At 45.8% G+C, this 15,842-nt stretch overlaps 1 protein-coding gene across 1 annotated transcript in view; it reads right to left on the bottom strand.

Moving 5' to 3' along the window:
• Positions 1-15,588, bottom strand: part of LOC147750671 (uncharacterized) — a 77,952-nt gene extending 62,364 nt beyond the window's left edge. The window contains exons 1-3 of the mRNA XM_086930178.1: positions 15,207-15,588; positions 14,801-14,876; positions 7,213-7,258 (exon numbers count right to left, since the gene is read on the bottom strand). Of these exons, the coding sequence (XP_086786304.1) occupies positions 7,213-7,258; positions 14,801-14,876; positions 15,207-15,588 (504 nt within the window). The remainder of the gene's footprint in view (positions 1-7,212; positions 7,259-14,800; positions 14,877-15,206) is intronic.
• Positions 15,589-15,842: the final 254 nt, after the last annotated feature.

The raw sequence follows: 15,842 nt of genomic DNA, 5'->3' as shown, positions 1-15,842 counted from the left end.
AAAGGGGGTCACAATTTGCGCACTGACTTTCTACAAATCTGTTGCAAAATGGGTTCCGCTCAGATTTATTTTACTTTATTTGATCACCAGGTGAAGTCAGTATGGCTTACAGGTTTGTCTGCAGTGAAACTTTATCATATACATAGAGAGTTCAGTTATACTTCCCTTTGTCCTAGAAAGTTCAGCAACATATCAAAGTTGGGTGAAATGTGTGCACCAAGATTGATTTTACAGGTCTCTATATCTCTATCTCAGCTCAGGATCAGACTTTAGGCATATTGTATCACTCTACTGGGTCAGGTTGATTACTCTGCTACCCGGCAGAGGGAACAAAGGCCTTACCACACAAAAGACGTCATTAACAGGGCTTCCGTCAGCTGCTGAGGTGGAAAAGGTGGGGAATTAAATGTGCATTTGTTATTTAGCTGTGCATTTGTTATTTAGCTGTCACACTGTACTAGGGCTGGGCCAACCTAGGCCCACTGAAAAAAAGGAGGAAGCTCAGACATCAGGAGTCAACACAGGAGGGGTGTTAGAACCCCTTTTGGAGTGATACAGGGCACACAGGTGTTCTGAACCCAAGCGAGCAGTCAAAGGCTCTCTTGAGGGGGAGGGAATGTAGATACAAGTTAGAGAACACAACTCAAAGTGTACTCAGCAATGTCAATAAATCAATGTCTAGCCAAATACAATTATTTCTAACTCTACACACTCAAAGACTTATTATAACCTTCATAAGCTATAACATAATCCCCTTGAGGTTGGGTCTCTAATGTGTAACTGGCAAGTCACTATCCCACCCTCTTCCTTGTAATGATGTCAGGGCTGTTCCCCATCGACTGGAGACCACATCCAGGGAATGGAAGATGGACATCTTGAAACCTTGCAATTCAACCTGATTGATGCTCTGCAATTTCAATTAATACTGGGTTTATCATGGCTCATAGAGCATAATCCCACAATTTATTGGGGAGCTCGATCAATAGCCATGAATTCAAAGTACTGTGGCGACGATGCGCGGCTCTGCATCGATCTTCTCCTCTCGCGGCCTCTCAATGCGATGGCTCTGCGACGACTCTCACAGCGACGTGATGTGGTCCGCAAGCAGTGCGACAATCTCACCCAGTGACAAAAGGCTCTGCGACGATACTGGCAGTGGTGGTAATCTTCCCGCACTGGACTGGTGCGTCCCGCAAACAGCCTTCGTAGCGGCAGGAATTTCCTCGTACTGACGGGGATGTGCTCCACAAGCCTCCCACCAGGCCTTCAAGATTCTCTGCAGTTCATCCTTCCTGAAGCTGCTTTTAATGGGGCACTCAAACTTGTGACAGAATTGCTGAAGCTCTGCCACTTTGTAGGAATACAAATCCTCAATGACAAACTCCAATTCTGCTACTTCCACACTGGGTGCCTTTCCATTCAGAGACATGGGGCCCGATGTAGGTCACCAAATACCGGTCGGTAACGGCCGAATTCGGCCGTTACCGACCGGTATTTGGTGATTGAGATGTAGGGGGCTATATTTTACAGAATCGGTAAATTTACCGAGTAGGTAAATTTACCGATTCTGTAAAATACCGAAACGGTAATTTTTACTGATTCGAAATATTCCTGATGTAGGTAGCACTGTTTCCAGTGCTACAGGCCTTTCAGATTCGGTATTTTACCACCCAATCCAATTGGGTGGTAAAATACCGAATCCAGGTGTGCATGCACATGTGTGCATGCACACCTATGCCATGTGACAGACAGACATGCCCTTAGGGCATGTCTGTGTGCCACATGGCACACATGCCTGTATTTTGGGTGCTAGAGGGTGTCAAAGTGACACCCCCTGCACCCTTGCTGGAATCGGTATTTCCCGAATCGGTAAATACCGATTCGGTAATGCCCATTGATTCCTATGGGCTGCAATGCCCGTTGGAATCAATGGGCATTACCGAATCGGTATTTACAGAATCGGTAAATACCGAATCTTAACGATTCGGTATTTACCGATTCTGTATTACCTACATCCCCCCCTCTATTTTACCACTTCTTAAATACCGATTCGGTATCATTCGGTATTTAAGAAGTGGTAAAATTAAATTACCTACATCGGGCCCATGATGCTTTGAAGCGTTACTCAAAAATAGAACCAAAAAAAGCTCATCCGTAGTATGCGGTGGCGTAGTGGTCTGCACTCACTAGTGAAGTGCACCAGTCACTGTGGGTCTAGTTCAAATACAAGTTCAAGATCCCACTGCTGAACGACAATGTTAGAAGTGGGGGTCTCTAGCTGGCATGGGTAGGTACCACTGTCCAAATAGGGACCCTTGCTTCTAGTCAGGGTAAGGAGGAAACACTCTTCAGATAGCCCCTGCTCACACCCTTGGTAGCTTGGCACGAGCGGTCAGGCTTATTAAAGGCAATGTGCAAAGTATTTGTACCAACACTCACAGTGACACAGTGAAATCACCACAAACTGACTCCACAACAGTTTAGAAAAATAAAGGTATTTAATCTAAACTACACAAGACCAAAATGACAAACATCCACCATACACAGTTCAAGAATATGGTTTCAAAAGAGTTCTTAAGGTTGCGTTAAAATAATCCACAGTTGCGTCACGTTTTAGCCAACTGTACGTTTAAATGCGCCAACAGTTCCAAGTGAAAGCTGTAGTGTTGAAAAGCAAGCAATGCATGACTCCTGAGACCCCAGGGAGGCGATGCGACAACCCCGCTGGACATAGCGGGCGTGTTGATGTTACTCCAGTCTGTATGGGGAAAGATGCAATACCTTGCGTGGATTCCGGTGCACAGGTTTCGGTGGAAGCGACTCGCAAAAGGTACATTGGGACGATCTTCGGTGCTGCGACGATCTCCGGTGCGGTGAAGATGCGCGGCTCGGTGTCAATCTTCTACTCTCATGGCACCTCGATGCGATGGCTCTGTGACGACTCTCGCAGCGACGTGATGTGGTCCAAAAGCAAGCGGTGCGACGATCTCACCCAGTGATGACAGGCTCTACGACGATACTCGCAGCGATGGTAATCTTCCCACACCGGACTGGTGCGTCCCGCAAACTAAGGATGCGAAGACTCTGGCAGTGGCAGCAGGCGCTGCGACGATCTCAGCCTTCGTAGCGGCGGGAATTTCCTCACACTGACGGGGATGCGCTCCGCAAGCGAGCGATGCGACAAACTTTGCAGAAAGTTCTTTAAATCTTGGTTTCCAGCTTCCCAACACAGGTACAACGTCCAGAGGCACCACAACTGGCCCAAGCACTCTAGGAAGGACAGGTCTCTTCTTTCCTTTCAGAGAGCGGGGAAGGGTCGTCAGCCGCCCAGCAGGAGGTGGAGCCTGCATTGTGGAAGGCAGGCACAGCCCTATTCAGGCCCAGGTGCTACCCTCTCCCACCACTCTAAATGCAGCTGGAGCTATTCAGCCTGGGATAGCCCACTCAGCCTCTGGGAGCCTCCCAGCTCCTGTCATTCACAAACCAGACAGCCAATTCACAAACAGGGCAAGGCACACAGAAAGGTCAGACAAGAGAACAGCCACTTTCTAAAAGTGCTGTTCTCAAACACAGGATTTAAAAAACACCTTTCCTAAAAGATGTGTTATTAAATTCTGAGTTAGATATGCTGGTAGCAACTGTAGCCAGCATTACCCATGATAGCCTATGGGCAAGGTAGCCTTACAATAGTGAAAAACAAAAATGTCTGTCATTCACTACCAGAGCATGTCACCTGCCCTAGTGCACGCTCTACCTTTCACATACACTGCACCCTGCCCAAGGGGGTACCCTGGGCCTTCCATAGGGATGACCAATGTGTATAGAAAGGGAAGGGTTGGGCATGGCCAGTGGGGACACTGATCAGGAGGACATGGAGGTTCACAGACTGCACACAAGCACTGCGGTGGCAGGCCTTTGACCCCATTTTAGGGCTACTCATGTGGGTGGCACAATCAGTGCTGCAGGCCCACTAATAGCATTTGTAGCCCCAGCCCTGGCACACTCAGTGCACTCTACTAGGGACTTCTTGGTGACACAAATATGCCAATCATGGATGACCAATTACAATAACAATTTACACAGGTAGCACTTGCACCTTGACACTGATAAGCAGTGGCAAAGACCCCAAAGCATCTAAGCCAGCAAAAACAAAATCCAGCACAGCGTCAAAAATACAGGAGGTAGAGGCAAAAAGACAGGGGAAACCACACCAAAGATGCCAGATCTAACAGATGACATTCTAATGTACTCCAATACTGTAGAAGAACATGAAGATCATGTTAAGAAGGTGCTGCAGAAACTGTGAGAAAACAGTCCATTTGTTAAATTAGAGAAATGTGCATTTAATGTCTCTACAGTGAAGTTTCTGGGGTTTGTGCCTTCACCAAGCGGAATAACCATGGATGAATATAAGATCAAGGCAGTGGCTGAATGGAAGTCGCCTAAATCGGTGAAACAAGTCCAGAGTTTTATTGGATTCACTAATTTCTATAGGAGATTTATTCAAGATTTCTCTAAAAAATGGATTCCTCTGATTAAACTATTGAAGAAGGGTGTTCGATTTGATTGGACGAGAGAAGCAGACGAGGTGTTCACGCAGCTTCACTTCTGCGCCAATTTTACTTCATCCAGATCCATCTGCGTTATCAGCAACTACACCCAGTGGGTTTTCCTTCTAGAAAATTGACAGCGGCGGAAGTCAACTAAACAATAACAGAGAAGGAGTTATTGGCCATCAAAGATGCCTTTAAAGAATGAAGACAATATTTGATGGGAGCCAGACATGTGGTCACAATTTAAACAGATCATCGGAATTTGACATTTTTGAAGTCAGCCAGAACGTTAACACCTAGGCAATTACGTTGGTCATTGTATTTTGCTGACTATGACTTTGTCATTACTTATCGACCAGGCTCTCAAAATGGTAAGGCAGATGCCTTATCCAGATTAGATACCGAAGGAGTTTTGGAAGATGTCAAAGATCAGTTGAATATTCCAGCAGAGAAGGGGATTTGAGCAGTCTTGCAAGAGTCACTGGAAGAGAAGACTCAGAGTTTAATGACCTTGGAGGAAATGAAAAATTGGGTAGAAGAAGATTTGAGAAGAGAGATTCTAGAAGGTTTACTGTATCACAATGGAGCACTCTATTTGCCCACACCAGAAATGCAGGAACAAGCCTTGAAAGAAAGTCACAATCGCATTCTGGCAGGTCACAAAGGCATTTCCAAAACTGAGGTTTTGGTGAGACAACGTTTTTGGTAGCCAAACGTGATTAAAGATGTACGTCTGTACGTAGCCACATGTGAGATCTGCACGAAGGGAAAACCGGAGCGGCAATACCAATGGCATACAGTCACACTAGATCTAATAGTCGATCTGCCCTCAAGCCAAGGTTATGATACCATTTTGGTCTGTGTAGATGCTTTTACAAAGAGGGCCCATTTTGTACCTTTAAAAGGGGTGCTAAAACTAAACCTTTGGCATTCACTTTTAGTTAAAGTATTGTTCAAGCACATGGGATTCTAAAGGTTTTAATATCTGACAGGGGTTCTCAATTCTTGTCCCATTTTTGGAAGGCTTTCACTAAAAGATTGAATATTGAAATTAGGTAAACCACTAGCTATCGTCCTGAATCTGATGGTCAAACAGAAGGAACAAACCAAGAATTGGAACAATATCTTAGATTGTGTTTGTTAGATCAAGAGGGTGATTGGCCAAATTACTTGTGGGCGGCTGAGTTTGCACATAATAATGCAAAAAGCGTTTCCACTGGTCATTCGCCTTTTTATTTGAACACAGGAAGACACCCCCGTCAATCATTTGGTTTTCAGGAAGTGGATGTTCCAGCAGTTTCAGATCTAGTGGAACACATGACACGAGTACAAAGATTAGTCACAGAAAACTTAAACAAAGCTAAAGAAATTTACACATATTATGCAGATAAAAAGAAAAGAAAAGAACCAGAATTACAAGTAGGAGATAAGGTTTGGTTGAGCACTACGAATCTTAGACTTAAGGGAGTCAGGAAATTTCAGCCAAGATTTGTGGGTCCTTACTTGATTGAGAAAAGATTAAGTGCATTAAACTATCATTTGAGTTTACCAAAGGGGTTACGTGTTCATCCAGTATTTCATATCTCCTTATTAAAAAAGATGCCAAATGATATATGAAAACCACCAAAACCAATTCAAACTGAGAAAGATGAAGAGTTTGAGGTGAAACAGGTTTTGGATGCTAGAATACGGAAGGGACGACTGTACTATTTATTGGCCTGGAAAAGCTATGGTCCAGAAGATAGATCTTGGGAATTGTCTTCAGAAGTTCATGCTCCTAGATTAATTAGGGACTTTCATAGAAGATTCCAAAACAAACCTAAGGAGAGAGAAAGTACTTTGAGGGAGGGTACTGTCAGGATTGTCAAGCCTAGAGACAGATAGAGACTTTCAGTGAGCACGGTCACGTTGAAAAGATGTGGAAAGAAAGCAAAAAGGCAGAACAAATCGCCAACAAAGAGAAACCCTAAAATGGCCACCAGAAGTAGATTGCCAGAGTTGCAAGTCAGAGCTCTAGCTTTTGATCGCAATCACCATGATCCAGGTGAAGCGCCGGTTCTGTGGCGCACTTCACCTGAACCTTGAGGAAGGAAGGACGTCTATCTGAAAAGCGCTGCGAAGTAGTAGGGAAAACTTTGTTGTGTTTTTTTTAAAAAACATACCTTGGTCGAGTTCGAGTCTGGAGGAATTTGCTGAAGCCCGCAGTAAGAATGCTTCCGAATTCATTTATCGGTAATATGAGCATGCACCTGTTCATAGAGGAAATGCTGTGGTAGTAGGCATGCACATATTAGTCTAAGTCTCTGAGGTACTGAGCATGCGTTTAGTGGACTGTAACTCTCTGTAGTACAAGAATTCAAGAGCCAGCACAAGTCAGTAGAGAAAGGTCTGTCTTGTTGCGCACACTGTTTAGAGCGCTACTGTTTACAAGAGAAAAGAAATGATTAGCAGTAATAAAACAAGCAGAGAAGATAGTGGGGCTGGTAGCTCAATGAAAAAGTTATACCTTTAGTTGAATAATACAGCTTCTTTAGTTTTCGTGTTTAGAGTGAATATAGAACTCTAGTTGGGCTTTCTTGTTTTAAGAAGACAGATTTAAGAAGCATAAGTAAATCCAAGTTAAGGTGAAGCAAGATACTAAAGTTAAACAGATGCTTACCATATACAGAATCCCATATAACACAGTAACAAGATAGGTGAGGAACCTGCAGAAAGACAAAAGAAAAGAGGTTAGCAATAGACATTGAGTAGAGAATTAACTATCTTCATAAAATATCAGTTACAGCTTATTAGAAGATAAGAATAAACAAAATACAAAAGAAGAGGGCATTGGTCACTTCTAGACGGGGTAGGTGAACAAGAGTGTAGTATATTCAGCCTTAACATAAGCAAGAAGGGCGTTAGAGAATTAATGAGTGTTTTCCTTAACAGTAAAATTCTTACTCGTTCTAATCAGAAGAAGACAAGAGGAAGAAGAAGTCTGAAGCTGAATAAAGAATCAGACACAGTGAGACTGTCTCTTCTCTGTCCCATCCCCTTTCCCCCCTGGGGTTTTGGTTGGCATACATGCTTATACTTGCGTGTTGCTGAGAAACCTTAGCGTGGCATTGGGAACTTGCGACATTCTGCTGCTGTGCATTTGGGAAGAGCACTACCTGACATCCACTCTTCTTTTGCCCTAGAATGTCTACATTCTTCTCCATCAACAACTAACGACCTGTAATATACCAAACATATGAAGCTAGAATAGCCACATGAGCAGCCCTCTCAGAATCAACTATAAGACCCTTTCCTAGTAGTGTGATGAGGGCACACACCTAATGGGTTTGATGGCCACCTGATATCACAAGGCTTCATCATTTCTATGCATGATGTCATGAAAAGAGTTTAGAGACTCTTGCAAGATCTGTGCTCAGTATTAAAATATTATATAAGAACAAATCAAGTCCTATGGATAATTTAATATGGCTACGTTTATGCCTGCCTGCAGAGCCTGAAAATCCCTTAGGCAGGTTTTGGCTCGTCAATAAAAAAAAGAATTCTCTCCAAACTTTTGCCCCCAGCTTTAATACTGTCATGGTTGGAGAAAAGCTATTGTGTTCCCAAGCTATTAAACACTGATTTTACATATCTAAACCATTGAACAGCTATAATAATTTCAAAAGAGAGACAATCTAATACATTTTCCCTGGAAACCTTGTTTCTGGGGTGCCTCAAACCTTTAACCACAATAACAGAGGGCTAAGTTTGATTTTGTCTTCCAGAAAATCCAATTGTGTTTCAAACTGTTTCATAAAGGTTGTAGAGGATTGAGGGACCCCTTAACAATCTGCACCCTTTATAGAAGCTCATCTCCAATAAACCTCTAGACCTCAGCACCATAACTCCCCAATGCCGCTCATTTGCTATTATAGATGTTAATGGCCTCCCTCACCGGTTTGTGGCCCAATTTTCTAGTGGAATTAAAAACAGGCTCAAGGGATCAAAGGGGTTGCTGTTCCCCAAATCATATGAGAATCAAGGGGTATGCTTAGGTACGTGAAATGTTGCACTTTAGCTATCTCTCAATCCCTTCTAATTAAAATGTCATATTTTGTTTGTCTTTTGGCCCCTATTTCATAATAGAGGCTTTAGTGAGATTAGTTTGAAGACCCAAATCATTCATTGTAGTTTTAAAAACATCTTAGAGTATTTGGAGGAATGTATGACGTTACAACGCATACATTCACAATGCATACCATTACAACAAAGCTTTTACAATGCAAGATTCATTACAACGCCAGCTATTAAAATGCATGCCGTTACAACGCAGATGCTATTACAACGCATGCCATTACAATGTAAGTATGGGTAAGTATTTTTTTATTTTACTTAATGGGAATGTAATAGTGTCAGTTACATTTTTCACTAAATGCTTGTCAAACGCTAATTTTAACTGTAGTTTTGTGTTTTTCTCTTTCAAAAAAGAACCGCGGGGCATATTATCAAGGGGGTTTATCTCCGCTTTTTTGGCTTTAAAAGCCAAGAAAGAGGAGATAAAATTATCTCCCTATTACCAAGCTGTCGCTAACACCAGTTAGGAGATAGCGACCATCTTGGGCCCCACTTTGCATGTCAGTGATATTTATCACTAATGAGATGCAAAGTGGGCGTGCCAAGATGTTAGAGACTGAAAACAGTCGCTAACATCGCTATCTCCTATTATCAACTTTTGGAGATATTCGCGCTAAGCGGGAATATCTCCAAAAGCTAACACCTGCCCTGAGCAGTTCTTAGCCATGTTATCCAATGGGAGGTGGATAACATGGCTAAGAGCATTTGCTCGATAATGCATGAATATCGCTGACTTTTCAGCGATATTCATGCATTTCGGCCGTTTTTTATCGCATTTGCGATAAACCTTGTTAATAGCAAGGTTTATCTGCGATAAAAATCGCCGATGTGCGGCGATAATTTTTGTCTCTAAACAAGTTAGAGACAAAAATTATCGCTAGTTGTTGGTAATATGCCCCCGCATTTTTGCATACTTGCACACTAAGGGCCAGATGTAGGTAGCCCTTTACCGGTCGGTAATCGGTAAAATCGGCCGTTACCGATCGGTATCCATGAAATGAGATGTAGGAGCTTATTTGTTACCGAATCGGAACACATGAGTCGGTAAAAATCCGACTCGGGAATTATGAGTCAGTATAATTCCGACTCGGTAAACATGAGTCGGTTTTTACCGAAGCGGAATCTACCGAATACATATTTACCGAATTCTTAATTACCGATTCGGTAAATAAGAAACGGTAAATAAATGGCCATGGAGATGTAGGAAACCCGAAAAATACCGAATTCACGGAAATTCAGTATTTATGAGTCGGTATTTACCATGGAATGAATGCAGGTGGTAAACAGGTGAAGGCAATAAAAAGAGTCCCAAAATGCAGCAGTGGGTTCATAATGGCAGCTTTCTACGTCATTGCAAGGCGGTTGAGACTACAGGCAGCAGAAGAGAGGGAATGGCAAAGGGAGGAACAAGTGTACAGGCAGAGGATAACACTGTTCCAACTGACAGATCCTGAAATACTCCAGAGGTACAGGCTACATCCCCAAACCATCATGGACTTGATCGGAGACCTACACCCACTACTGGAGCACCCAACACCCAGGGGCCACGCCATCCCACCCCATGTACAGGTGCTGTGTAGCTTACACCTGCTTGCCTCTGGGAGCTACCAGAGTGTGATGGCAGCAGTGGGTGGTGTGTCCCAGAGCTGCCTGTCCCGCTTCTTCAGGAGGTTCCTTGACGCCATGATGCAGAGGATGGAGCATTATATATCATTCCCTGACACACCTGCAGAGCTTGCAAAAACCAAGAATGATTTCTATCAACTGGCATACTTCCCTCACCTGATAGGCTGCATAGATGGAACCCACGTACCACTCTGTCCACCTGCAGCCACAGAACACATATACAGGAACCGCAAGTCAACGCACTCCATCAATGTCCAGGTCACATGCAACGCAGGCAACATCATCACAGACATCGTTGCTAAATTCCCTGGGAGTACCCATGATTCATACATATTCCAGAACAGTGGAATATACACATGCCTAGTTGCTGGAGAATTTGGAAACCAATACCTGCTAGGTAAATAACATTAAGTCAATTAATCAAAAAGAGACTAGCTAGGAATGGGGTTAGCATGACATTAATATTATAACCATCATGGTGACTCAGTATTGTTTTGTCAATTGGTGGTGGTACCTGCTGGGTGTCTTTAGAAAGCCCTCACCCACCAACCTAGTTGGTGGCATGCTTCATCATCGGGCCCACCCAGTGACACCTAGCGTGTCCCGGGTGTGCTACGACGCCTGATTACAGCGGAGCAGGTATGTCACTGTGTGTGCGGTGAAGGGTGATAAGTTCGTGAGTTTAAAACGGCTTGGCGGGGGTCCCAGAGGATGAGGACACTTTAATAAATGGGCCTCCGTCAGCGGTTAAAAATAAGGCAGTGGGACGTTAGAGGCGGGTTACGACCTCCTACGTCCTTAATGTGTCAACATGTTTCAGCCAGTGCCTTATCAATATTCTGGCTTTCTTCAGGACAATTAAAATGTGTGTGTAGTTAAAATTAGGGGGTGTGTAGTGTAGGCTATGTGTCTACATGCCCTAAAGTGTATCTAACTGTGAGAGGGGGATTCCCTTCTCAAGATCACGCTAGTTTTAGGTTGGTTAAGCTTCAAGGTTATTGAAGTGGCAAGGGGTTGGCCAGGATTTCTGGCCAGCACCGGCGTTGGACCTGTTGTGCCTCCTTCGCAGAATAACATTGACACACCCTGACACCCACAGCAGATCATTGTATCATGTACAAGCAAAAAATGTCAATCTTTCTCCTCCCTAGGCGATAGTGCATATGCCCTGCGGTCCTTTGTGCTCACCCCCTACCTCAACCCATCCACCAGGAGTGAAAGGCAGTACAACGTGGCACACAGATCCACACGCAACATTGTAGAGCGCACATTTAGACTGCTCAAGAGCAGGTTTCGCTGCCTCCACAAGAGCGGAGGGGCACAACAGAACACTCTAATCCTGTGCTGCAAAATCATAGCGACCTGTGCAATGTTACACAATCTCGCAACCAAGGAAGGCACAGAGGTGGAGATCACACATCATGAGGACATTGATGATGACACAGAACTGGCACAGGCCCATGGTACAGTAGCGGCACCTGCTACAGATGGGAGACTGAGACGTGCGGAGGTCACACAGCAATATTTCTGAGTAAGTAATGAGACACAGACAGGCAAAGATTAGGACGTACGTAGTTTAATTTGCACTACGCAAGTGCAATGATACCACACTATGGTTAGAGGATATATAAATGTCCATGACTGTGTAGTCACGGTTAACACCACCGTGACTTGTACCTTGGGTGGAGGGCATTGTCAATGTTTACGTCCACGGATTACAGGGTGAGACTGATGTGGCTGTGTGTCATGGGTATTGGTGCGGCCTGTCTCTGCCGAATGACGCCTGCCGCTCCTGCGTATCTCAGGGACAGGAGTGCTTGCGCCACTCCTGCTGGTGGACTCCTCACTTTCACCCACACATGTGTCGCCTCGAGTGGCAGTCTGTTGTGCGAGCAAGAGCTCCATGGCAGAGGTCACTCTGGCCATTCCCACGGATAAATTTGTGCAGCACTGAACCACAGCATCCTGCATCGCCACTGACCGTCTGCACATCAGGGAGGTTGCAGTTGCGAATCTGTTAAGGGTTTTTGTCTGCTGCCGCACATCAACACGGGCCTTGCGCCTCTCCAAATGGTCCCTGTTCAACTTGTCGCACAGGACAGTAATGCACTGTGTCATGTCTGTAATGCCAGATGCCATTGACTGCATGCTCTCAGATAATTCTCCTATGCCCTTGCCTATGTCATCCAGCTTGTTGTTGGTGGTGCGTGCCTGCCTCTGAACACCCATCATTGCTTTTGCCTGCAGGCGCTGGACTTTGACCATGGTGGCCTCCAGACCGCAGAAGACCCCCTGACCGTGATGCTCTTCAGCTGCCTCCCGTGACCTTCGTCCTCGGACACTGTCCCGCACAGCTCTAGGAGTGGTACAAAAGGGGGTGGTAATGGACGGAGCATCTGAACCAATCAAATACTCACACCCAGTCAAAAGATCTGGGTTTAATCCATCACCGTTCTTTAGCTCACTCTGCCACCCCAGTTCAGACAAAGAACGGTGATGGATTAAACCCAGATGTTTTGACTGGGTGTGAGTGTTTGTTTGTTTCAGATGCTCCGTCCATCACCACCCCCTTTTGTACCGCTTTTGGCCGCCATAAGTGTGGCAGGGTATGCTCTGACGTGAGTCCCTTGCTCACTTTGCCACTGGATTCAAGCAAGCCGGGCTGAAGATGGCTGGAATGCCAGAAACCGGTCCTCGGAAGCTTGTTTCCGGTCCAGGGAAGACATGGCTTGGCAGTTCGGGCTGGACTGTTCCCATGAGGCACAGGGTCAGACTGATTTGCATATAGCCATGTCTGAACTGGGGTGGCAGAGTGGGCTAAAGAACGGTGATGGATTAAACCCAGATCTTTTGACTGGGTGTGATGTTTGATTGTTTCAGATGCTCCGTCCATCACCACCCCCTTTTGTACCGCTTTTGGCTGCCATAAGTGTGGCAGGGTATGCTCAGACGTGAGTTCCTTGCTCACTTTGCCACTGGATTCAAGCAAGCCGGGCTGAAGACGGCTGGAATGCCAGAAACCGGTCCTAGGAAACTTGTTTCCGGTCCAGGGAAGACATGGCTTTGCAGTTCGGGCTGGACTGTTCCCATGAGCACAGGGTCAGACTGATTTGCATATAGCCATGTCTGAACTGGGGTGGCAGAGTGGGCTAAAGAACGGTGATGGATTAAACCCAGATCTTTTGACTGGGTGTGAGTGTTTGATTGTTTCAGATGCTCCATCCATCACCACCCACTTTTGTACCGCTTTTGGCCGCCATAAGTGTGGCAGGGTATGCTCAGACATGAGTCCCTTGCTCACTTTGCCACTGGATTCAAGCAAGCCGGGCTGAAGACGGCTGGAATGCCAGAAACCGGTCCTCGGAAGCTTGTTTCCGGTCCAGGGAAGACATGGCTTGGCAGTTCGGGCTGGACTGTTCCCATGAGGCACAGGGTCAGACTGATTTGCATATAGCCATGTCTGAACTGGGGTGACAGAGTGGGCTAAAGAACGGTGATGGTTAAAACCCAGATCTTTTGACTGGGTGTGAGTGTTTGATTGTTTCAGATGCTCCGTCCATCACCACCCTCTTTTGTACCGCTTTTGGCCGCCATAAGTGTGGCAGGGTATGCTCAGACTTGAGTCGCTTGCTCACTTTGCCACTGGATTCAAGCAAGCTGGGCTGAAGATGGCTGGAATGCCAGAAACCGGTCCTCGGAAGCTTGTTTCCGGTCCAGGGAAGACATGGCTTGGCAGTTCGGGCTGGACTGTTCCCATGAGGCACAGGGTCAGACTGATTTGCATATAGCCATGTCTGAACTGGGGTGGGAGAGTGGGCTAAAGAACGGTGATGGATTAAACCCAGATCTTTTGACTGGGTGTGAGTGTTTGATTGTTTCAGATGCTCCGTCCATCACCACCCCCTTTTGTACTGCTTTTGGCCGCCATAAGTGTGGCAGGGTATGCTCAGACATGAGTCCCTTGTTCACTTTGCCACTGGATTCAAGCAAGCCAGGCTGAAGACGGCTGGAATGCCAGAAACCGGTCCTCAGAAGCTTGTTTCCGGTCCAGGGAAGACATGGCTTGGCAGTTCGGGCAGGACTGTTCCCATGAGGCACAGGGTCAGACTGATTTGCATATAGCCATGTCTGAATTGGGGTGGCAGAGTGGGCTAAAGAACGGTGATGGATTAAACCCAGATCTTTTGACTGGGTGTGAGTGTTTGATTGTTTCAGATGCTCCGTCCATCACCACCCCCTTTTGTACAGCTCTAGTAATGGGCAGTTGCTCAGCGTTGGCTGACTCTAGTTGGTTGCTGGGCACGTCACCCTCATCCTCTTCCTCCTCTGATGTTTCTAGTATGCAGGGAGGGGGCACATCAAGCCGCCTTGACCTTTCCAGCACTGGGGACGGAGTTGTCGGGGTGGGGGACTGTGCAGCAGCTCCTGACTCCTGACTCTCAAACATAAGAGGAGACTGTGGTGGTTTAATATCCTCAGGTGACTTTGCTGCCTGCTCTTTGTCCTACCCTCCGTGTACTGTGCTGGGACCAGCATCTTCCCTCCTCTTCTCCCTGTCCTTCGCTGTGCTGCTCGATGACTCTCCTGTGGACAGACATGGACATTGTGTCAGTGGAGTTGTTCACCTGTGTTGCTTGATTAAACACACTACTATCGCACATTTGCCTGTCCCTCATTAGCTTATGCTAGTAGTGTGTTGCATCCCTTACTGTATGGTATGCTGACTGCATAGAGGTATCTACCTATGACTATATCTCCCATGATGCATTGCTGGGCATTGATAAAACCTGTTCAGAAGTGTGATGTAGGCACACAGAGTGTGGAAGGGGATTTGGGAAATGGAATGATGACAATGTACATGCATCTTACCTTGTTTCTTTGCAGCTCTTGTAGAGCTGTCAGCGTCCCCAATGCCATGGATGGATTCAGGCTCAAGGGTGGATTCCACCTGCTCCTCAATGTCGGTGAGTCGTGGAGCACGGTTCCTTCCTCCCCCTGTTGCTGCAGCTTCTTTTCGGTGGGCAGCTAGTTTCTTTTTTGCTGTGATGAGAAGATCATACCACCGTTTTTTCAAATCGTCTATTTCACGGTGGGTGACACCAATGGCATTTACCTTTCCTTGTATGTCAATCCAAGTAGTGCGCTTGATGGACCCAGCAACATGCAGTGATTGTTTCCCAAAGATCTTGCTGTAATGTCTGACAACCTCTGCAACAAGCACCTCAAGTTCCTCAGGGCTGAATTTAGATTTTCTTCTGCGCTCAGCAGCATCCCTCTGTCCATCCTGATTCTCCATGGTGTACTACAGGTAAGCTCAGGGAAGCCTGCTCCTCAGTCTGTCCTCTTGCTCTCCTGACTGTTGGTTTCTGCACCTGCATGGGCGTGGCCACTCCCAGGTACTGGGGAGGTGTGCTTGATTCTGATTGGTTGATTCCACTGAACCTTTGGGTTTGGGTGTGGTTGGTGTTCCTGATTGGTTCACTGGCTCACATGTTTGTAAGTTTCAAATTTCCGAATCAGTATTTTCCGATTCGGTATTTCCCGACTCGG

This window comes from Lissotriton vulgaris, chromosome 1_1, assembly GCF_964263255.1.
Source record: "Lissotriton vulgaris chromosome 1_1, aLisVul1.2, whole genome shotgun sequence".
NCBI lineage: Eukaryota > Metazoa > Chordata > Amphibia > Caudata > Salamandridae > Lissotriton > Lissotriton vulgaris.
The sequence above is the reverse complement of the archived record's forward strand: the minus strand, read 5'-3'. Positions and strand labels throughout refer to the sequence as shown.